At 44.5% G+C, this 22,175-nt stretch overlaps 3 protein-coding genes across 3 annotated transcripts; all 3 read left to right on the forward strand.

Moving 5' to 3' along the window:
* The first annotated feature begins 116 nt into the window (after nucleotides 1-116).
* Nucleotides 117-4,331, forward strand: gfod2 (glucose-fructose oxidoreductase domain containing 2). The gene is made up of 3 exons (XM_080501474.1): nucleotides 117-211; nucleotides 1,460-1,840; nucleotides 2,883-4,331. Exons 1-3 carry the CDS (start codon nucleotides 193-195, stop codon nucleotides 3,776-3,778), a joined length of 1,296 nt encoding a protein of 431 aa, XP_080357600.1. The 5' UTR covers nucleotides 117-192; the 3' UTR covers nucleotides 3,779-4,331.
* A 2,227-nt stretch (nucleotides 4,332-6,558) lies between these two features.
* LOC308133773 (uncharacterized protein) lies at nucleotides 6,559-10,047 on the forward strand. Its single transcript, XM_080501284.1, has 4 exons — nucleotides 6,559-6,884; nucleotides 7,376-7,795; nucleotides 8,558-8,941; nucleotides 9,582-10,047. The coding sequence occupies exons 1-4, from the start codon at nucleotides 6,650-6,652 to the stop codon at nucleotides 9,911-9,913; spliced, it is 1,371 nt and encodes a 456-aa protein (XP_080357410.1). The 5' UTR covers nucleotides 6,559-6,649; the 3' UTR covers nucleotides 9,914-10,047.
* A 1,073-nt stretch (nucleotides 10,048-11,120) lies between these two features.
* cog4 (component of oligomeric golgi complex 4) lies at nucleotides 11,121-22,107 on the forward strand. The gene is made up of 19 exons (XM_080500418.1): nucleotides 11,121-11,284; nucleotides 12,247-12,329; nucleotides 12,435-12,549; nucleotides 13,052-13,226; nucleotides 13,312-13,505; nucleotides 14,869-14,974; nucleotides 15,144-15,301; nucleotides 15,379-15,437; nucleotides 15,527-15,651; nucleotides 16,166-16,284; nucleotides 16,928-17,094; nucleotides 17,197-17,362; nucleotides 17,864-17,926; nucleotides 18,013-18,126; nucleotides 18,370-18,462; nucleotides 18,550-18,633; nucleotides 18,721-18,822; nucleotides 19,142-19,270; nucleotides 19,691-22,107. Exons 1-19 carry the CDS (start codon nucleotides 11,213-11,215, stop codon nucleotides 19,823-19,825), a joined length of 2,259 nt encoding a protein of 752 aa, XP_080356544.1. The 5' UTR covers nucleotides 11,121-11,212; the 3' UTR covers nucleotides 19,826-22,107.
* The last annotated feature ends 68 nt before the right edge of the window (nucleotides 22,108-22,175 follow it).

The raw sequence follows: 22,175 nt of genomic DNA on the forward strand, positions 1-22,175 counted from the left end.
ATTGCAGACTAGTGTAATATTTTACCGTAAGGCCTATTGTAGTTGTGCAGAGCCCAGTTTAGCCTTGGTTACCGTAATCCCTGATGTATACACGCAACGGGGAAACACGACTGTCCTCAAAGCTTTCCGTTGAAGAAGTTACCATTAGCAACTGGGCAGCGCCCGGATCAACACCGACCGCCTCCGCCGCTGATGTCGACTCGGCGAATAGGTGGGAGCTGTTAACACTTACTTTTCTCTCCGTGTTGTGATTTCGACGCGCTTGAAGGCCGCTTCTCGGCCGAACTTTACAGACGAACTATGTAAAGTACACAGCGTTAGTCGCGGTTGTCTGCCCACAGGGCTGTGTATGGCCGGCTAGCTGCGCGTGCTAGCTCACGTTATCAATAAGCCCAGTGTGCAGCCAGTCCTGGGCGTGTGTGTGTGCCTCGCATGTTAATTTGTATCCAGGAAAGTGGAGACCAAATCTCGCAGACTTAAAGTATAAAATGGGACGTTTTTCTTTTTGGTAACTCCTCCTGCTTTTGACAGCGGCGATTTGGCGTGACATGGTTTTGTTATGTGTCCAGCTGGGTCAACACACACACACACACACAGACACACACACACACACACACACACACACACACACACACACACGGCACCGCTCGGTTCCTGCGTCAGGTGGTAATATAGTAGGTAGAAAGAAGAGACGCTCCAGCTGTATGGTATGTCTGAGAGGAGCTGCCGTTTGAAACGGGGAAAAAAAAAAAAAAAAAAAGCCCAGCTGTCACAGGTTACCCAGGTAATGCAGGGGCACAGGTATCTTCCTTGACGAGCCCGTCTCTGTACAACCTCCTTCAAATTCACAACCTCGTAGTCATTTTACAGACACATCAACAGACAACGATTTATTTAACGGACCTCTTCTTGTATGATATATTATACAAAATACATTTAGTCCACCACGTGAACCGACAGCAGAAGTTACACGCACTCTTGTAAAAAAAAAAAAAACAGGTTTCTCCACTTCGCTTTACATTGAGGAACCGGGAGAATAAGTCACGAAACTATTCTGAGGCACACAATGATATATACACAGTAAAAAAAAAAAAGTTTCGGTCAACATTATACGTGTCCGTGGTTTTGCTCAGAGACTTGTTTGGTTAGAGATGACGTTGACATTTGGCGGGTGTGGAACACGTGAGGAAAAAAGCATGTAAAGTATGCAGCAGGACACAATGTGACTTCTGATAAGACGAGCTGGGCTGGAAGTCTCAGACGTGTTAGTCCTGTTTGTTGATACATTGGCCAAAAATGTGGGATGGATAGAACAAGTTGTGTTGTCCCCCGTGGCAGGTTATTACTCATTTTTAGGTTTATTCAGTGGAAGAGGAAATAAACAGTATAATACATTCTTGGGACATCTAAAAATGTATCCCCCCCCCCCAGTTTTAAGTCAGTTCGTTCTTTTCTGTAGGTGAGCTCGCGCTGATTTGCAAGACGTCAGCGGTGGACTTTTGCCAGACGGGTCGATCGAGTGCTTGTTTGAAATGCCGGCGAAACCGACCATGGTTAGAACGTGAGGTCACAGCGAGTGGCTCTGCCATGCTGCCCGGAGTCGGCGTGTTTGGCACGGGGAGCACGGCCCGGGTGCTCGTCCCGCTGCTGAAGGCCGAAGGCTTTGAGGTCCATGCGCTTTGGGGCCGGAGCGAAGAGGAGGCGTGCTGCCTGGCTAAGGAACTGGGCATCCCGTTCCACACCAGCCGGTCGGACGACGTGCTGCTGCACCAAGACGTCGATCTCGTTTGTATCTACATCCCCCCCTCAATGACACGACAGATTGCTGTCAAAGCACTGGGTAAGAGTTTATGCAAACACACACCTACTTTTATTGGAATCAATACTTCCATCCTGTGTGATGAGATCTGTAAACGTATTTAAAGTTCACAAATCGCATTTATAGCATATAGCAGTCACAATCATCTCGAGCCTAAGTTTCTTCTTAGAGCTCTCATTTGAGACACTTCATCTCTCTGTACAAGTGTGGGAGTTGTACAAACTGCCACTGTGACCCCAGCTGGGTGTGGCATGTTAGATCCGAAACTTATGTGTAAGTATTCCGATCCCAAAACTCCTCCTGAAAGATGCAAATAGTACAAATAGATGCATCTTTTTGTGTGTATTTTGTGCAAGTTATTTATGGCCTGTGATTAACGGTGATTCCCAGTCCCAACCACTGCGGTCGTTATTTATCTGGCGGGAAGAAAAACAAATGAAACCTCATCAACTTGCCATCATATCAGATGTAAAATGTTAGCGTGGTATATCTGATGGAATTCCTGAGCGTTGACCTCAGCTTCCTGTTTTAGTTGCAACTTCCTGAGTGTTTCCCCACTGAGCAGCTTGTCCATAGCGCTGATACCCGAAGCTACCGAGAGCCGATCTGTGTAGATAAAAGCTCCACGCCCTCTGAGCAATTGGGATCATGTTAAAGTTATCGCTTATTTATATCAAACACCAGGAAGTGGACATTAATGAAAATGATATATCTTCAGGAATAAAGTGAGAATGTTGAGAATAAACCTGGTATTTCTGCCCAAAATTGAAACTATTCTGGATATCTTCGTTTTCAAAAGTTGTATTCAGTTTATTTTCAACACTTGAATATATACAGTTTCTACATTTCTGATATTTTTGACCTTTGATGTTCAGAAAATGTTTAGTTCCGTAGGCATGTACTCCAATGAAATGTCAAGTCAGTATGAAATATTGCCCTCAAACATAAATTATTGGTCAATTCCACCCTCTTCGTTGCTTCTAACCCTCACATTATTTCTTCTTATTGTTATTACTATACGTTTCGTCTGAAAAATAACTGCTCCATTCCCCTCTCCCTGCAGGTATTGGTAAGAATGTTGTGTGTGAGAAGGCTGCGACCGCTGTGGATGCGTTCAAGATGGTTACTGCCGCCAGATACTACCCTCAGCTGCTGAGCATTATGGGCAACACGCTGCGCTTCCTGCCGGCGTTCGTTGCGATGCGGAAGCTGCTGGTGGAGGGATACGTCGGTGAACTGCAGGTGTGCGACGTCCGGGTGTACGGCCCAAGCCTTCTGGACCAGTCCTATGGCTGGACGTGCGAGGAGCTGATGGGCGGAGGCGGTCTGCACACCGTGGGCTCCACCATAATTGACCTTTTGAGTTACCTGACTGGTTCCCGGGCCCACCGCGTCCACGGCCTGCTGCGGACCTTCGTGCCGCAGAACGACTTGATAAGAGGGATCCGCCACGTCACCAGCGACGACTTCTGCTTCTTCCAAATGTTAATGGGCGGGACGAGCTCCAGCGGCGTGTGCTGCACCGTGACCCTGAACTTCAACATGCCCGGGTCGTTCGTGCACGAGGTCATGGTAGTGGGGTCCGCCGGCCGACTGGTCGCGAGGGGGACGGAGCTCTACGGGCAGCGCAACGGGAGCAAAGGCGAGGAGCTCCTCCTCGGCGACAGCGGGTGGGTCGGACCGGAGGTGAAAGAGATGCCCCTGCCTCGCCTTCACGGCCTGAGCTCCATGGTGAAGGCGCTGAGACAGTGTTTCCAGGCTCACGAGGAGCGCCGGTCGTGGGCACGGGGCCCAGTCGCGATGGCGCCAACGTTCGAGGACGGCCTGTACGTGCAGACGGTGGTGGAAGCGGTGAAGCGGTCCAGTTCCAACGGCGAGTGGGAGTGTGTCGAGATCATGAGTCAGGAGCCCGATCCGAACCACAACCTGTGCGAGGCGCTTCAACGAAACAAAAACTAAATTAATTTATTTACCCGGTGTCATCACTGCACGTCAGACAAAACCGGGTTCTGAATATTCCTCATATGAATGAGCGAAACTTCACGGCTGACTACTTTTCCTGTTTTGGGCACAATAGGTTATTCCTTCTGGTATAAATGTGTTGTGGAGGCTTGTACCTTTTTAGAATTCGGAAATAACGGTTCCACTGATCAGATTGTTATGATCCTATTTCAATAGCCAACAAATTAGTTTAACAAAGCCCAAAAATCTACCTGCAGACGACCATGTGCAGGACAGTGAGCATCAGAATTTTCTTTGTATTTCTAATATTTTGGCCACATCATCAATGCACACTTCAGTTGCAGAGTGTGAGAAAAGAAAAAAAAAAAACATTAAGATAAATAATTGGCATCAGTTTGTGAACAACCTCAATAATTACCATACGTTAGAGCCAAGAGCTTTCTGTCAGAGTGCTGGATCGTCTGACTTCGTACCAGCGTGCCTACTGAAGTGATCAGTGTACAAACATCATCTGTCAGAAAGGACCCACATCTTTTATCATGTTGTATGTGACCGGGGGGGGGGGGGGGGGGTAAAGTCTCGTCTTGTACTGTCCTGACACATCAGGTGGGGGTCGCACACAGTTTGCCGTTTCATTATGACTCACTGAGTTGCCTTCTGACTGAGAGCTGTATTCCAAATGGCACGACTATAAATGTACGATACTGACGTCCACCAGTTGAGCTTCCAGGACGATTTGACTAACAAAACACTGTCTTGGTGACACTGGCAGGTCTCGGATGACTCTCCACTGACACTGCGTCCCGAAATTGTTCTCAGGATAAGGATAATGGAGCTGTATTGTGCTCCTGCTTTGTAGGTTTTTTTTATTGTTTTTTTTTTTTCTCCATTTAATAATTAGAAGTATGAATTGGCTGATATGATTTCAAGAGGCTTGTAGGATTTTAGGTTGCACACAGAATGTACCAGGGACTGAGCAAAATAAGCTATGTAGAGAGTTAAATGATAGGTCTAATTTGTAGAAATGCCCAGTTATTTTTTTTTTAATCTCTTTTATTTGCATCATGTTCATTATAGGCTCAAAAAAGCTGGAGAAGAATTGGTAGATTTTGATTCACAGGTAAAAACAATCTAGACTAGTGAGACCGCCCTGCTTAGTTTTAATTCTCATCAGTCCAAGACAAGTCTGTAATTGGCAAAGGAAATGTAAAGTGTCTTGTAAAAGGTTGGGAGTGTCATAAATGTCACTACTGAACTGGATTATATGTTTCCTGAGTGAACAGGGTTTATAAAGGTATTTACAATCAGCTGTAGTCTCTTTGTCTGATAAAAAAAACAATGTAAGGATAGACTTCCACCTTTTTACAGCCTCTTAAGCTTATGCAGGGTGAGTATTTGTTATCGCATAGAGAGATGTCACCAGATCATTACCAGAAAGAAATGATTAAAAAAAAAAATTAGTTCTGGGATTTTAATAATAAATTGACACTTTTGAATACGAAATCCAGGGTTTTGACAAACAAAATGTAAATTGGTTGTTTACGTTACTTTATTTAAATTGCTGTATTCTTTATACAAGGTGTCCTTTTAAATATGATTACAGATGTACAAAGTGTGATGCCTTACATTGACAGTTCAGTGGTTGTTAAGACTAAACTGATGTTTTCGCAAAGTAGAACCACTGGATGTGACGTGTGAGAGTGTAAATACACCACGACAGATGGGAGGAGTTTACAGTTGTTCTAGTCATTCACTGCATTTCACTTCTGCTGACTGTCCCTAAGTAATGTCAGGCCTCTTTCTTCAAAATGCTGAGATGGAATGTGTTAAAGACTGCTTTTGATTTCATCAATCTTTTCTCTTCTTTGACCCATGTAGGATCTGCTTAGTTCAGATAGATGCACGCTTTACCTCACCTTCTCCCAACAGTGCTTTACAAAACAAGGAACGGAGTTTACATTAAAGTGTCTTCATAAAACACATCAGGTTTGCTTGTGGAGCCCATCACTATCGAAATGCATTCCAGTAGTTCCCACCATGTCATCAACGTTATTTTTGTTCATTTGCACTGAAATTTGATACCACATATTTAATGAGGATTGTGACGCTTCTAACAGCCAGCTCTCTGCAAAGACTATTTTAACATGTGTATGAGGAAAACGTTTTGTATTTATTTATTAGTTGTTGTGAGAGAAAAAAAATGTGCCCTGGTTCTGTCCAGCATTTGTAGCCTGTGAATTCCTGTTTAAAGCTGTAATATTTAATTTCTTTATTTACATTTAGTAATGTTTTAACTTGTAACGTGGCGTTTTGAGCACTAATGCGTTGCTTTATAGTTGGAAAACTGTATTGTCCATTAGCCTGAAAGATTTTTCTTGTAATAAATGCAGCTGTCTTCATCTGACTGAAGTCCATGAATTTTTGCAATTAAATCTTTGTTGTGACTCGAAAACTCAACTCAAGGACCACCAGTTTGCAGACACGAACCGACACGGGATGAAATTCTGCTGAAGAAACTCTTCCACAAAACCTTGAAATAAACTGCTTCGCAATATGTTTAACAATTTAAATTCTCTGATGCCGTGTTGCAATAAAATAAGACGACTTTATTATGAAGAAATAAAAAAAAAAAAAAAAGGGGGGGGGAACCGTCAGACTACCCGGATGTGACGTCGCAGCTGCAATGCATTGTGGGGCAGTATAGCATCCGGGGATAACTGAGCACAGCAAGTGGGGGGGGAAAAAACAACTACACGTTGTTGTGCTTCAGCAATAAGAATTACCGGGCAGCAGAGGTTGCTGCGTCTCGTCGTCTCGCCGAGAACACCGAAGCGGCTCCTCCCGTGTTTTTTTTTTTCCGAGCCGGTGATGGAAAAGTCCCGGAAGAGGAGCGTCGTGTGGGAGTTCTTCAAAGCCTCGGAGACGGGCTCGGTCCAATGTCAGATCTGCAGGACCTACCAGATCAAGCGGGTCCGGGGCACCACCACCAACATGCTCAAGCACCTGCGGACCAAACACCCGGAGGTGGTGCCCCAGAGCATCGGGGTCATCGCAGACGGCGACCTCAAGGAGACGGACCGCGACGCGGAAGAGTTCTGTTCCGGTACGGGTCATTTACAGCGGGGTCGATATAGGAACCGCCGCTGTGTAAATACAAACACTTACACATTTACATGATCTCCAAAAAGCTTGAGCAAAGTTTGTTGTTTTTTTTTTTGTGGGGGGCCCCTACGTTGTGTTGTGTTACCAATACAGTCCACATCGCAGATAAACCTTTGAATTCGAACTGAATGTCTGTCATGGCAGTAGTAAATATAATATATACAAAAACAAATGAGTGAATACAAATCCGCAAATCTGCTGTGAAGCAGAGCATAAAAGCTGGGACACATCCTTAAGACATGTTATCTGTGAGTTAACCGTCTGATTAAAGCCCAACTCAGTCCTTAGTGATGGTAGTACATTGGAAAAACAAGTTTCAAAACTTGGGTCTTCTTAAATGGAAGTTAACAGCGTGACCACAAAGACTGCAGCATCATGCCATTGGTAGTGACAATGTAATGTTGGTTGAACTTTGTTTTTCTTCTCTTCCAGTGGAGGTGTGTCTGGATGATGGAGACTCTGACGTCCCTCATTCACTCAGTGAATTTGCCAGTAATGGCATGCGGCGGTCTTTGCAGCAAGGCGCATCAGAAACAATACAGCGCGTTGTGGTGATGGACTGTGGCCGACCGGGACGCATGCGACACAAGCGCAGTTTGATTTGGAACTACTTTGAGCGACTGGTCGCTTCAGATACCGTACGCTGTTGCGTTTGTGCAAAGGAGTTGCAGTTCTCTGAAAACAGTGGCACCAGCAACCTGCGCAGACACATTTTAAATAGACACCCAAAGGTGTTCTCTGAGCTCTCGGCAGGTGCTCAGCACCCGCCACCACTAGATTCAACCCAGGACTCAAACGTCAACATGGACGCTGAGGAGGCCTTTGATTCAAAAGAGCAGCTACAACCTCCAGGTGAACTTTTATAGCTCCAAAGGGGCTTTACTCGTCCTCTTTTCTTTGAGAAAGCGTACTATAAATGAGATTGTGTGTCTGTTGAGGCAGCCACTGATCAAATGCATTTGCGAGTTTCACAAATCAGATGAGTTTGCAGATGTTCACTGTGTTTTGGCCATCTCCAGAGATGACCCAATATATATATATATAGATATATTTGTTTTTTTAAGTAAAGGAGGGATATTGAACAGTTACTTTTGAGCGATAGTACATGTATAACGTGGTATTATATTTGCGTCTTGGCTCTCAAAGAATGAGAGTACATTTAAAAAAACTGTATTTTGTGAGCTGTTACTCACAAAAACATGCCAATATATACCATATTAAAATAAATAGTATGTAAAAAGGCTTTAAAGGGAACAAATGTTATACAGTACAGTACAACCGCTGATAAGTGGAACCAGTAAGAGCAGACACCCGGTTCAGAGTGGACGAATCACAGAGGACACTTTCATGTTATGTGATACAACTTAATAAGTGGACAACCAGCGGGTTTTTCTCAGATATTTATATTCCTCCAAAACGGTCACAGTGGACTTCGATACATAAAGGATATATTGTAAAGGATGTTTCATCAACATTTGATTCAAGTCAGACTCGATCCTCACTAATCCTCAACGGTTGTAATGTGTGAGATCATTCTTAAAGCACACTCTTCTCAACTGTAAATTTAAAAAGGTACTTTTTTTTTCTCCCCTTTCTGTTTTTCTTCTCCTCCAGTGGAAGTGTGTCGGGATGATGGAGACTTGGATGCCGCTCACTCGCTCAATGAAACTTCCAGTAACGGCACACTGCAGTCCTCACAGGAACCATCAGAACCAATCCAGCAGACGGCGGCGAACGCCCGCTCGGCATCACGCACGCCACAGCAGCACAGTTTGATCTGGAAATACTTTGAGCGGCTGGCCAGCTTGAGTGCCGCACGTTGTCGCATTTGCAAGAAAAAGTTGCAGTGTTGCAAAAACAGTAGCACCAGCAACCTGCGTCGACACATGTTGAAGAGACACCCAAAGTTGTTCTCTAAACTGAAGGCCAACGTCAATGGACATGACTTCAACGCCAGCAGGGACAGCGAGGAGACGTCGGGCACAAGACAACCTCAATGTGAGTTTTGCATACTTAAGGGGCTTTTTATTTGGCTTTTTCCACTCGTGTTTTAATAAATCAGAATACTTATGAAATGAGAAATAAAAAAAGTATATACCATACTAAAAGTAAGATGAATGCATGCAAAAGCACTCTAATTACCGTCACCACGGTAACGGACTCAGTGAACAGGTTTTGTAGAGGAAACCCTGAGATTCTACTGGCTCCTCCCACCTGAAGCAGCTACTAGAAATGGATTGTCTGTTATTTCCACACCCAGTCAACATGGAGGCAGAAATAATTTGAGATAAATTGTGTCGCGACAAGAGTCTTCTGGCCCAGATTAGAAGGTTTTGTTGGGGGGAATTTTTTTCACCATTAATTCCTTCCCGAGTCGACCCGTGCCTCACATCAGACCACGTTTTAAACACAGCATTGGTTTTTTTGGGGGGGAAATGGTACTAACAGTGTGTAGAGCGTTTAGAGAAGACACCCTTGAGTGGGGTTTTTTTTGTTGGGGTGATATAAATAAAGGTGTGCTTACATGCGTGCCATTTTATTCATTGAGTGTTGATGAACACGTCATCACATTATAAATGACTCCACTCTAATCAAAATGTCTAAACACTGTTAATCTACTACGCCTGTTTCGTTTCAGATCAATTAAAGCTCTCAGGTGCCAGCCGTGTGTTGAGCACGGAGCGCGAGCTGATCGAAGCTCTGAGGAGAACGCAGAAGGAAGAGGCTCGGACTCTGGAGCATCAGAGGGAGCTGCTCGATAAGCTGCGTGCGGCCGACGCTCGAGAAGCAGCAGCGGAGAAGGAGAGAATCGAGCTGCTGAGGAAAACACAGCAGGAGGAAGCTGAAAACTTGAGAAGGCAAAGAGCGGAACTGGAGAAGGAAAAGGAAGAGTTGCTGAGGAAATGGGAAGAGTTTCGGCAAGAGAAGGAAGCGATCCTGTTGTTTTCAGAAGGACAGCAAACCACCTGAGTGTGTAATAACAGGACTTGTCTCAAAATTGGAACAGTCTCCCAATAATCTTTTTGACTAATTTTGTACATGCGAAGATGTAAAAAAAAATTCACTTCCCTTGCAAACAGTTGGTTGTCGTTACAACAGACATTACTCCTGTGTAAAATGTGTAGCTATTTTATGAAAGCCTTGCTGCAATAAACCATCTACTTTTCTAAATGGTCAATCATATTTTGTCTTATATTGACATGCAGGAACTGTATGTGTTTTTGCATTGATTTCAGGTCATTAATAACAGGTGGTGCCCAGTTGCTATTCTAATTTTATACTTCCTTGAACTAACTTGGATTGCAGGACACAAAGGGTAGGGTGTGACCAGTCTATGGCAATCCCCCAATTAGCCTATGCAACATAAAGGCAGTTTATACAATTAGCATTTGACCTAATGTGCATGTAATTTGAATTGTGGCATGTAAAAAACGTACAAAATGCCCCTCTCATCAACAGATTTGTCGGATATGTCAGCAGGATTGTGTGAGCTTTTAACATAGAAATTAGTGGGTGATTTAACTTCATTTGGATAAACACTGAAGTTAAGAGTAGTGGAAAATGTAGTCAGTTTTGTATTTTCCTATATCCATCTATGCCAGGCCATAGAGTGCTGGAGCCAACAACTAATCGTATACAATTTACTTTCGAAAAGCCAAAGATTTAACATTTGTAAGTTAGACATAATTCTTAATGAGTACCCTACAACTTTATAGAAAGATATAATTAAAGAAACTGAATGGAAAAAAAAAATTTTAAGTAATATTTTTAGAAATATTTAGCCCTGAAGTGTTTCTTACCGTTTAAACAAGGATGAAAACCAGATAATATTTATAAAGCTCTTTGATTCATGTCAAGTATTTCCTCTTAAAGAACCAGCAATAGTACGCATGCGCGTAATGTGTTTTCCACCCGAACGGTAGACTTCTCAGGTAGCAAATGTGATTCATTAGTACGCCTCACAAACGTTTGTGTTTGGAATTAGGCTGCTTACATTTTCCGTATAAACACATTTGTATCCATTTTGATACGGTATGTTGTTGTATTAAACTCTTAAGGGGGCCATGGATTTGCTTTGGAGCGCTCGTTAGTACCGCGGCTGTCTGGCAGACGGTACGCAGGGAATATTTGCGTCTCTCGTGACGCTGGTTGTGCGTCGTGTCTCGGTGGCGGAAGATGGCTGACAGCGGAGCTTTGGCAGCGAAAAGATGCGACTCCGTGTCCGGCTCTAGCTCCTGCCCCGGGTCCGGCTCCGTGTCCGCGGTGAACATGGACACGATCTCTGCGCTGACGGAGCTGGAGGACCTGGAGAGGGTCTACCAGCAGCTCTGTACCGAGGAGGTTGGTCCCTCTCTGACTCTTGAACTTCCGTGGCGTTCTGCCCCAAGACAACTGAGACACCGTGAAATAAAAACATAAACTCTCATGATAATGACTTAAAACTGCTGCCGAGAGACACTATATTCAGTCCTATTGGAATAAAACTCGTGTGAAAATGACTTTCTGTAAAGCTGTTGTCTCACAGCCACTGAAACGCCCAAACAGCAGTGTAAACAGACCCACTAATATTTCAGATTAATTTTAATTTAACACTGCTTTTGAGAATATTTTGGGGTTTTTTTTGTTGTTGTTGTAAGAAAGAGGCCTACAATTACTTATATTTAATGTTGTAGCGTTTGTTCAGTGAGCTGGTCTGATATATATGTTCATATACAGGTATATAAATTAATATTGTCAAGCTTGAATGACACGTCCAGGTTTTTAATTTTTAGTAAGAATTGCAAACATGCTGAAGAACAAAATTCATGTCAGGTTTTGACGATTTAAAACGCCAAATTACTTATTTGAGCACAGATAAGACAATATTAGCCACCTCAATGACCAATAGCTATGTTATAAGATAAAGTAATGTTGATAAAAGAATAATCTGTCTTTTGTATATGACAAATAACCTTTGAAAAAAAAATCTATTCCACCATGCATGCAAAATAAGGCATACATTTTATTCCAGTCAGCCACCTACAATCAAAATTGCTTAAATTGGAAATGCATACATGCACGCCTGCTGAAGCCTCAGCTTAAAATGTCATTAATCTCTAATTTGAGTTATGTCTTTTGATCCGTTTATGTTTGTTTGTTTTTTTTACACAAAAACAATCTTTAAGCATTTAAGCATTTATCATTTCCGCAGGCAGATAGAAACTAGAAAAACAGTAGGAATATGTATTTCGCTATGGACCTTGTGCGGGTGTGTGTGTGTGTGTGCGTGTGTGTGTAAATGTAATATTCTTTACGTCTTATAGAAAGAGGTGGAAGCTGAGCTGGAGCGGCTGGTGGGTCAGGAAGGGACCATTCACACCAAGATGTTCGCCCTGCAGAGGATGGGGTACAGTGTGCACTGATCACCGATTGTTTATACAAATCCAACCATAAAAACTGTAACTCACTTACTGTCCTCCAAATGTTTTTGTTTTTTCCTTTTTCCTTCTAGACCCAACTTACAGCTGATTGGAGGAGATGCCAGTCAGCTGTCGGGCATGATCACGTTTACCTGCAGCCTGGCGGAGAATGTCAGCCGCAAAGTGAGACAGCTGGACCTGGCAAAGGTAACAGGCTGTTGATCCGTCACTGAAAACAATGTGGACTTGTAGAATAAGTCACTTAAACTTAGCCGAGCCTATTTTTTTTAGTATTTAGATCATAACGGCAGAGAGAGTTCACTTCTGCTTTTACATCTATGTTAATGTTTGTAACATGTTGACACAGTTTTGATTTAACTGGTGGTGCAAAAAATGTTTTTCATGCTGAGGCACCAGCTTGACTCTCAGATCTTTTAATTTTGAAGGCTGAAATCGAATACTGGTGGACAGACATCACACAGTCCTGTGATGTCTGGCACTCCACCAGAGGGCCTCAGAATCCAAGTTAATAACCCCCATCTAATGAACTCCCAACACATATCCTCTCATCAGTAGTGGAACTTACAACTAGCTGAGATTCTCAATATGCCTCCAGTCTTGTGCAATTCCCAGGTGGTATTTCCTCCTTATATTTTAATTATCGGACCACATTTTCTCTGATTACGCATCTCGGGATCGTCTCTTGCAGACTCGCCTGTACAGCGTTATCCAGCGAGCCGACGATATCCTCGACCTGAAGTTCTGCACAGACGGAGTGCAGACGGCGCTGCGTAACGAAGATTACGAGCAAGCTGCTGCCCACATCCATCGGTACCTCTCGCTGGACCAGTCGGTCATTGAGCTGAGCAGGCAGGGAGAAGAAAGTATGGAGCGTCGCCTGCAAGTGCATTCAGACCGCGTAGCGAGGATGTATGACGGTGACCTGTACGCATTATGTTGTCTGCGCAGGCAGCGCCGTGGACGCCAGTCTGGTCCTGCTGCAGGAGGCCGAGCAGAAGCTGAAGGTCATCGTCTCCGAGAAGCTCGACGAGGCCGTGGCGGCGGTCGACCTGGCGCAGGTGGAAAGGTTTTTCAAGATCTTCCCTCTGCTGGGCCTCCACCAGGAGGGCCTCACCCGCTTCGGTCAATATCTCTGCGGTCAGGTCAGTAAGCAAGTGTGGAGGTCAGGAATCAAGCAATCCATTTATGCCAGGGCATTTTTTTTTTTTTTCGAGAATATTTTCTATGGGGGTGTCAGAGTCGCCCAATTATTTGTGTAGAGAGTTGTGTATCTTTCACTGTGGGTCTAATGCTTTGTGTGCACATAGAGTTTCATGACGTGTGTGTAATTCACTTTACATGTTACTAATTTGTGTAAATTATGATCATTGTGCCCCGAATTTCTTTCATAAAAGCATAAAAGCGCATTCCCATAATCGGTACAACAGCTGCTTCAGGGAAATTATGACACATTTTCTGGAATAGAAATACTTTATTAATCTTTGTGGGGAAAATCGTGAAGCGGCGGCTGCCACGATTTGGACGGCGCTCTAGCCGTCCACTGGGAGCAGTTTGAGCTTCAGTGTTTTTGCTCAAGGAAACTTCGATCGGGGGTCGAACCTATGACCTTCTGTTGACTTGAAGGACGACCACTCTAACCAAGGGAGCCACCACACCTTCATCAGAGTAGTATTGTAGTCATGATTGAGCACTAATACAGCGCCACCTGCTGGTATGGACTCGGTATAGTGATGGAGGTGCGGCTGACGAAATACACGCAAGAGCCTCGCAGTCTTGACTTAAGAAACTGGAAGACCCGCTTTCATGGACAGATCTCGTGTCACAGAAGAAGACAGGAGAAATCCAGTTGGTTGAGATGCTGATTGAGGTGGAGACGGAGACACTCACAGGGTCTCGGAGACACAAAGAAATCCCAGTGCGCACACACAAAACATAGTATTACACACACCCGTATTACATTGGGCACATACAATACGGTATAATAAAGTCCAAGGAAGGAAAACCAAATTGTGTCTTGCTCTTATTAAATAATCATGAATATAGTCAAATTAGACCTGAGTTATAATGCATTATTACAGCTTTCACTTCATGTCCGTAGTAAATCAATAGATTTACTAAGTCTAAAATTTTAATGACACCTTTTAATTTTTTGGTCTTCAAATAAGGACGGGTAAAATGTCTTTGCACTTTACGCTAGAATTGGACATTTGTGTAACCCGGGCTGCAGTGTGCTGTTCCCCGTAAAGCTGGTCTGTGAATGTAAACGTGTTGATGCTCACAAGCATAGTTCACAAAGGATGCCTTTGTCATTCTCTTAATATTTACCTTTAATAAAAAGCGACACTTCTTGCTCTCTGTTGCTAATTAGCTCATCTCCATTATGAAGAATGTCAGCCTTTAATCCTTCAGTGAGATTTCAGACAGTATGTCATATTGATTCTGATGAAATCGCGTCATGAATTATTCCCTGTGTTTTTTGTTTTTTTCACACTTTGGCTCGCGCAGCTTGCCTCCAAAGCCGAGGAGAACCTGCTGTTAGCCACAGGAGCAGATCTTGGCGAGAAGAGAGCTCTGCTGATATTTGCAGACACTCTAACTCTGCTGCTGGAAGGTGAGAAAAGAAAAAAGTGTGTGCGTTCTGCGCGCCTGCCCTCGTTTCGCTCCCTTTCGTAAGCTTTAAAAGATACCGAGTTTGAAGGGTCGTTGTACACGTCTCCGCGCCTGTGAACACTTAACTGCCATTGAGCGTTCATTAACAACGGTCCCGGTTCCTCTTCGAGGTATCGCCCGTGTCGTCGAGACCCACCAGCCCATCGTGGAGACGTACTACGGGCCGGGACACCTGTGCACCCTCATCACTCACCTGCAGCAGGAGTGTGACCGTCAGGCTCAAAAGATTGTCGACAAGTTCATTCAGCAGAGAGGCTTCCACAACAAGGTCTGCGAATCCCGAGCTGCTTTTTTTTTGTTTTCCTGCATATCTTCCCCGTGGTGACGTCGAGCGTGTCCTCCCAGTTCCAGATCGTCCAGAGCAGCATGATGAAGAGCATGCCAGGAGAACGGATCGAGCCAAGGTGTGGGAGGCGACACGTCGTCCTTCTGCTCTAATCCCCGGTGCCTGCAGCGGTCTGGGTTTTCTCACCTTTCCATTTCACGTGAGCAGGGAGCTGGACCCCGTCCTGGCAGAGGTCACGCTGATGAACGCGAGGGCGGAGCTTTACCTGCGCTTCCTGCGGCGCCGCATCATGGCCGACTTCGAGGTGGGAGACGCTCAGAGCGTCACACAAGGTACATTTTTCTTTTCCAGAGGTGTGATTTTAAATGTCTCAATGATCCTTTCGCACATACAGGTGCACCACAGTGAAGTAGGATATAATCATTTCCGATTTATTGCACATAAACTGAAATGTTTTTACTTATTTCCTACCGAAGCCCATAATCATCACAATTGAATATATAATAACTAGTCAAAACTCTTGAATTTATATGTTATGCTTGATGGCGTAACTGACAAAGGAATTGCATTTTTAATAGTATTAACATTTTGGGGAACACCATTTCAGATGACAACCTCATGAAGCCCACTGATAGAATTCTAAGAGTTTTCAAAATCAGAAATCAAAGCGAAAGGGCAGCTAGTCTAAAGAATCTAAAATATAACGCATTGTTTTGAGTGATTATTCCATATGCACTCATTCGCAGCTTCATTGAAGGAGGAAGGTGTGTCCAAACCGTTGACTGGTCGTGTATGCATATGCTCTTTTTTTTTTCTTTTTTTTTTCTTGTATTTCTGCTCATGCAGAGCATCAACAAAATGTGGAGAAGCTACTCAAGCACTGCCAGCTGAGCAGGACGATGCAGGAGCTGATTGGATACTACATCCCAATGGAAGAATACTACATGAGGGAGTCTGTTAACAAGGTCAGTTGCATGCTTGATGAAGTTATTTAAAAAAAAAAATACACACACACACACACACAGATTTGTACACAGGCATCATCGGATAATACCAAATACCTGAAAAGCTACAAATATAATAGGGGTTTGTCTCATTAAGGTAAACATCAGCAGGCTACATTTGTTCCTCCCCACGATTTCTTTCTTAACCCACAAGGTGGTTTCTTAAACTCATCGTGGATGTTGCAGATACAGTCGAAGTCAGTATCAGTTACATTACTGTGATGGAGGTATTCAACCCCCAGATGAATTTTGTGCGGGCCTTACAATGATCAAAGTTACTCATTCTTTCCCGAAGGCCTATGTTCCCGATTTGTCATTTATTTGTCATTTGGACTCGGCTTCATTGTATTTCTCTCTGCCAAATGACATCAACTTGTTGTAAGCCGAGTGTTCCCGTAATCTAAATCCTGAGATTTCTTCTGAGTGCATTAATTTGGAGAAGAAAAAAAAAAAATTTGTTTGAAATAAATTTGATAAGAACATCCAACTTGTGACATTTGATCTGTGACTGTAAATCCTGTGACGGCCCCCCTTTTAAGAGCACGAAGATCACATTGTCTTTCACTGCTTAATCTAATATGCTATTTACTTTACCCCCCTTCAGGCTGTCGCCATGGATACGTATGAAAAAGGCCAGCTGACCAGCAGCATGGTGGACGACTGTTTTTACATCGTGAAAAAGTGCATCAGCCGAGCGTTGTCCAGCTCCAGCATCGACTGCCTCTGCGCCATGATCAATCACGCCAATTCCGTGCTGGAGTCTGACTTCAGGTGTTGCCTCACTCTCCCAAACGGACGCGATCAATACTTTCTCCGCTTGATTCGCCCCCCCGCCACCTTTGACCCGGCTCTGTCTCCTTCCTTGCCTGTCAGGGAGGTGCTGTATAACAAGCTGCGGCAGGGTTTCCCGGCGACGACGCTCCTGGACATCCAGCGGGGTGTCAGCAGCGCCGTCAGCCTGATGCAGAGCAGCCTGCAGCAGGGCAAGTTCAACACGTTGGGCATCGAGAGCGCGGAAAACGCCAAGGCTGCATTTCTCGTAAGACGAATACACACACACACACACACACACACCCCTCTCCCTGCTTCGTGGCCAGGTGTTGCCTCACCTATCAGAAATATAAAGCTTTCTTTAAAAAAAACAAAAAAACAATCAAATGCATAAACTACTGCTTTAACTGAAAAGACGGAACCAGTTATTTACCTTGTTGGTCCAAATATGAAACGATCCTTAATCCCTCTCCCACAGAGAGACGACAGACGCACAGCGATTTCAGGATCAAGGGTGATTTGGGGAAATACGCTTTCAAAGCAATGTTGCTGGACCTCTGACACCTATCTGAAATAGTTGAAAACTGTATAATATGAAACCTTTTAAAAAAAGAAAAAAAGAAAAGTCTTTTGACCCATTTGCCTCGCAAAATAAAGGCTCGTTGAGTTTCTCCCCTTCAACGCAGTGTATTTTAGGAGTGACTCACACTGAAAGCAGCTAACTACCCACTCCCGGTTCTTTTTTTTTTTTTTTTTTTTTATCACTCAGGTGACTCTGAATAACGTCGAGGTGTGCAGCGAGAATATCTCAACTTTAAAAAGAAACCTGGAGGTAAGTTCCTGCCTCCCTCCTTTTCGCCGTTTGATTTGTCGTCACGCGTCGCACTACGGGAGTAATTTTTTTTGTCTCCCGATCAGAACGACTGCTCCAAGCTGTTCAGTCAAGGCGCCGGGTCCGGCGAACACGCCAAGATAGAAAGCTGCTTGTCCGACCTTGTTGGCACGTCCACAAAGTTCAAAGATCTCTTACAGGTGACACACACACACACACACTAATGCTTCACAGAGAACCATTAGTTAAGTCTTTTAATATGACAAACCAATGGAGACGCCATTTTTAAGGCTCACAAGAGACTATTAAACACAGTCAGCTTTATCAAATCTGTTATTGAGCCTTTTTTTTTTTTTTTTTTTTTAAAGAGAAGCTTCACGGAAAGCTTGCAACACTCAATGAGTCATGGCTTGGATTTTTTTTTGTTTGTTTTTGTTTGACAGGAGGGTCTGACTGAGCTGAACACGACGGCCATAAAGCCTCAAGTCAAGCCGTGGATCAGCAGCTTCTTGTCCATCTCGCACAACATCGAGGAGGTAACGTTCCCAGCGCATGTGCACGGATAAATCGGGAGGTGGTAGAGTGTGGTTCTGACTGCTGGCGACCCCCCCCCCCCCCCACAGGAGGAGTTTAACGACTACGAAGCCAACGACCCCTGGGTGCAGCAGCTCATCGTTAACTTGGAGCAGCTCATGGCGGAGTTCAAAGTATTCCCTCCTCTCGTGCTTTTGACCGTTCGTTTGACCGTGCTCTGAATGCTCTCGTCGCTGACGGCCGTGTCTGTGTCACACCAGACGGCCCTCTCCCCCGTCATCTACGACACGCTGACCAGCCTCATGACCAGCCTGATCTCCATCGAGATGGAGAAGACGGTCCTGAAATGCTCCTTCAGCAGGGTGAGGGTGCTAACCATCGGCCACAAGGTGGCAGCGAGCGTCGAATGCGTCACATCACTGATGCACACATGGAAGGAAAAAAAAAAAAAAAGCTTTTAGCACTGATTTATTAATGAGTTCATGGAGGCCTGCAGGAGAGGGCACCTCCTTTTTTTTTTTTTTCGCATTTTCATGTTTTGCAGCAGCGTTTCAAGCGCGAAGCACATTCCTCACACACCGTGTGCAACATTGTAAACACAAAAGACACCGGTTCTGCAATAGTGCTCAGTTTTGGTTTTGGGGTTCTGTCCGTTCACCCACGTCGGCCTGTGTGTTGCAGCTCGGAGGGCTGCAGTTCGATAAAGAGCTGCGGTCTCTCGTGGCGTATCTCACTACCGTGACGACCTGGACCATCAGGGACAAGTTCGCTCGGCTCACGCAAATGGCCACCATCCTCAATCTGGAGCGGGTGAGTTTGACTGGGGTAGTCACGGCTCTAAATAATTCACTTCTACGTTCTTTTAGCGATTTCCATCACTGCTGGAACATTTGAGAGCTCATATGGGAGGTACAGTTGTGGGGTGTTTTAATATCCCCCCCCCTTGCTGAAACATTATAATTCATCAAATACTTGAATGTAATTGATATTATATTACTTTATAATAACTGACAGGTTGGGTTTTTTTTCCCAACTGTACATAAAAATAATCAGATTTCTTTGATTCTTGATCATGTTATCTTTATAATAAGTGTATACGGTATTTTAATTAATCAAATGGTTTCCTCCCTTTTTTTTTTTAAATGTAAGACTTTGAGATTCTACAGTGTCGTTAAAACTGATTTAGTTTTATCCGCACGAAAACATGAATGGTGTCTCATTGCACTGCAGGTGACGGAGATCCTGGATTACTGGGGCCCGAATTCGGGGCCCCTGACGTGGCGGCTGACCCCGGCGGAGGTGCGCCAGGTTCTGGCTCTGAGAATCGACTTCCGCAGCGAGGACATCAAGAGGCTGCGGCTGTAACCAAAGAGCGGAGCCGCCGGTCGTCACGGTACCCACCTTTCACTGAAGGGCCGGATCACAGCTTCGTCTGCGTCTACGAATGTTATGCGAGCAACGTGGAGGACTTTTTCCCGTCTGAAACAAAGAGCCAGTGGGCCGTCGGTGGTTGTCAGACTGTACCAGAGTTATATTTGGGGGTTTTATGGGTATTGGTAGCAGGAGCAGCGAACTCTTTCAGATGTGAATTAACAGTTAAATGTGACACTATTTCCCACCGAAATGTTTAATTAAAAGTGCGACTCTGTAATCGTATCGCCAAGAGATTTTCAAACCTTTTAACCTGTAACTGGCTCTCGAGAAAGGAGGACGCGCCGGGACCGGGGAGCGGCGCTCTGCGGGCTGTCAGCGGCGCGGCGCAGTAATGAACATCATACCCATTAAACTGACAGAAGCAGGTCAGACAGCTGATCCAGCGTAGTCATTCAATATATGAATAGCTCCCTGTCTGTGACGACGGAACACTTTTAACCTAATAAAATTTGAGAGCCGCTGCACGACGCCTCTGATCCCCCCCCCCCCGCCACATTTCACCCGAGCGCTCGCCGCCGCCGCCCCCTATTGCCGTGCCGATGGCCCGCTCCCAATCTTTTATACGTATTTCGAACGCCGAACAAAACAAAAGCTGTGTTCGCCGTGCAACGGAGCATTAAAAAAGTGGTCCACTCTCATAATGTTCAGCCTAATTTCCCCGTCTAACCTTAATTCTCTGCCACAGATTAAAGCGGGTCAGCTTGTGTTCAGAATGCTCGGCGAGGGTGTGTTTTGTTTTTTTTTGTCAGTAAATCAGACTCAGAAAGGCGGGAGTCGTTAGGAAAAGTGTGGCTTTAATGTAAACACAACATTCGATTGGCTCAGCACAAACATTCCACATGAGAGCAACCAATAAAACTACTGAATAGGATGGGGGGTGCAGCACAAAAACATTCACAGTAAAAAAAAGAAAATCTGGTATAATCATAATATATATATACAGTACGGTGCTTTTTAAGGTGAGAATGAGATATAGGATATGAGGGCTGATATGTGGTAGGAGCATACAGGGGGGTGGGAAGAGGAGTTTCTGGGTGCACGGGTGAGAATGGAGAGCTGTACTTTTTCTTTTTTCTTTTTTTTTTTTCTCTGAAAAGAGAAATGTGACAGACAAACAGAGGAAGATGAGGAGGAGAGGACGGGGAGGGGGTGAGAGAAAGAAATGGTTCCCTGTTCATTGATCAGAGGAGAAAAGAGTTTTTAAATAAAAAAAAAAAAACAGAGAGAAAGAAAACAAAATATAAATAAATAAACCTTGACTCCGCAGTCAGAGGCTGCCTCAAATGATATTGTTCTCCTCGTGCAGTCTCTCTAGTTCTACACAGATTAACATCAAAGGGTTCGAGCACCACACGGAGAACAAGATGTCATTGGAGGGCTTCTTGTTTCTTGCCGCCCCCCCCCCTCACCCGAACCGCAGAACGGATATCGGCGCACCCCCCAAATTTTCTCATTGACAGGAAATAAATAATGTGGCACGGGGTTTCAGGAGGTAGGAGGAGGCATGTCGGGCGTGAGGCTTAAATAAATTAGTCATTCGATGATAAGAAAATGATAAAAATCTTCCACTTAAATAATGGAGTTGATAGTATGAGCTAGGATGCTATATTCCCCTATGTGTCGTTTTCAGATGGTTGGCACCGATATGAGTTTTTTTTTCTTTCTTTTTTTTTCTTTTCTTTTTTTCTTTTTTTTTGAGATATCATTGGCTGATAGGTATTTCCTCTTGGCGACGGGCACCACCCTTGTACAGAAGAGTCCTCTCTCTTAATAAAAGAGGAAACTAAAAGAGTGGAAAAGACCTGCAGGCTACTCGGTCATGTGTGGCTTCTGAAGGAAAGTTAAAATAGCCTCCTTCTTTTCTATCCATAAACCTCAGCCACGAGTACAGCGCCTCCCCACCACCACCACCATCATCATCATCATCATCGTCGTCGTCTCCACCTTCACACACACACACACACAGCAGCAGCTCTTCAGACTGAACACCAGAGGCTATATTCAGAGTAGATGGAGGACGCCTCGAGACGGGAGAGAGACGGAAATGCCACAAAGAACGGGACAATATTCCACATTGTGTTTGGAGGGTAACGTCGCACGCTCCTTTGCGTTACATTTCTCGGCTTTCTTTTCTATTTCTTTCCTTTTTTCTTGTTTTTTTTAAACAGAGCCCGCTCAAATAAACCCCCCTCCCCCCTGGTGCCGCTGCTTTTTTTCCTGAACTCCGTAAGCTGTTGACGCAGTCGTCAACCAAAAAAATAAAAATATGAAACATTCAGCT

Source organism: Blennius ocellaris, assembly GCF_963422515.1.
Source record: "Blennius ocellaris genome assembly, chromosome: 1".
NCBI classification, from domain to species: Eukaryota; Metazoa; Chordata; class Actinopteri; order Blenniiformes; family Blenniidae; genus Blennius; species Blennius ocellaris.

Coding starts and splice junctions, on each gene's coding strand:
- cog4 (XM_080500418.1), top strand. CDS start 11,213: ATGGACACGATCTCTGCGCTGACGGAGCTGGAGGACCTGGAGAGGGTC. Junction 18,127..18,369: donor AGTTCAAAGATCTCTTACAG/GTGACACACACA, acceptor TTTGTTTGACAG/GAGGGTCTGACTGAGCTGAA. Junction 19,271..19,690: donor CCATCCTCAATCTGGAGCGG/GTGAGTTTGACT, acceptor ATTGCACTGCAG/GTGACGGAGATCCTGGATTA.
- gfod2 (XM_080501474.1), top strand. Junction 1,841..2,882: donor GATTGCTGTCAAAGCACTGG/GTAAGAGTTTAT, acceptor CTCTCCCTGCAG/GTATTGGTAAGAATGTTGTG.
- LOC308133773 (XM_080501284.1), top strand. CDS start 6,650: ATGGAAAAGTCCCGGAAGAGGAGCGTCGTGTGGGAGTTCTTCAAAGCC. Junction 6,885..7,375: donor CGCGGAAGAGTTCTGTTCCG/GTACGGGTCATT, acceptor CTTCTCTTCCAG/TGGAGGTGTGTCTGGATGAT. Junction 7,796..8,557: donor AGAGCAGCTACAACCTCCAG/GTGAACTTTTAT, acceptor CTTCTCCTCCAG/TGGAAGTGTGTCGGGATGAT.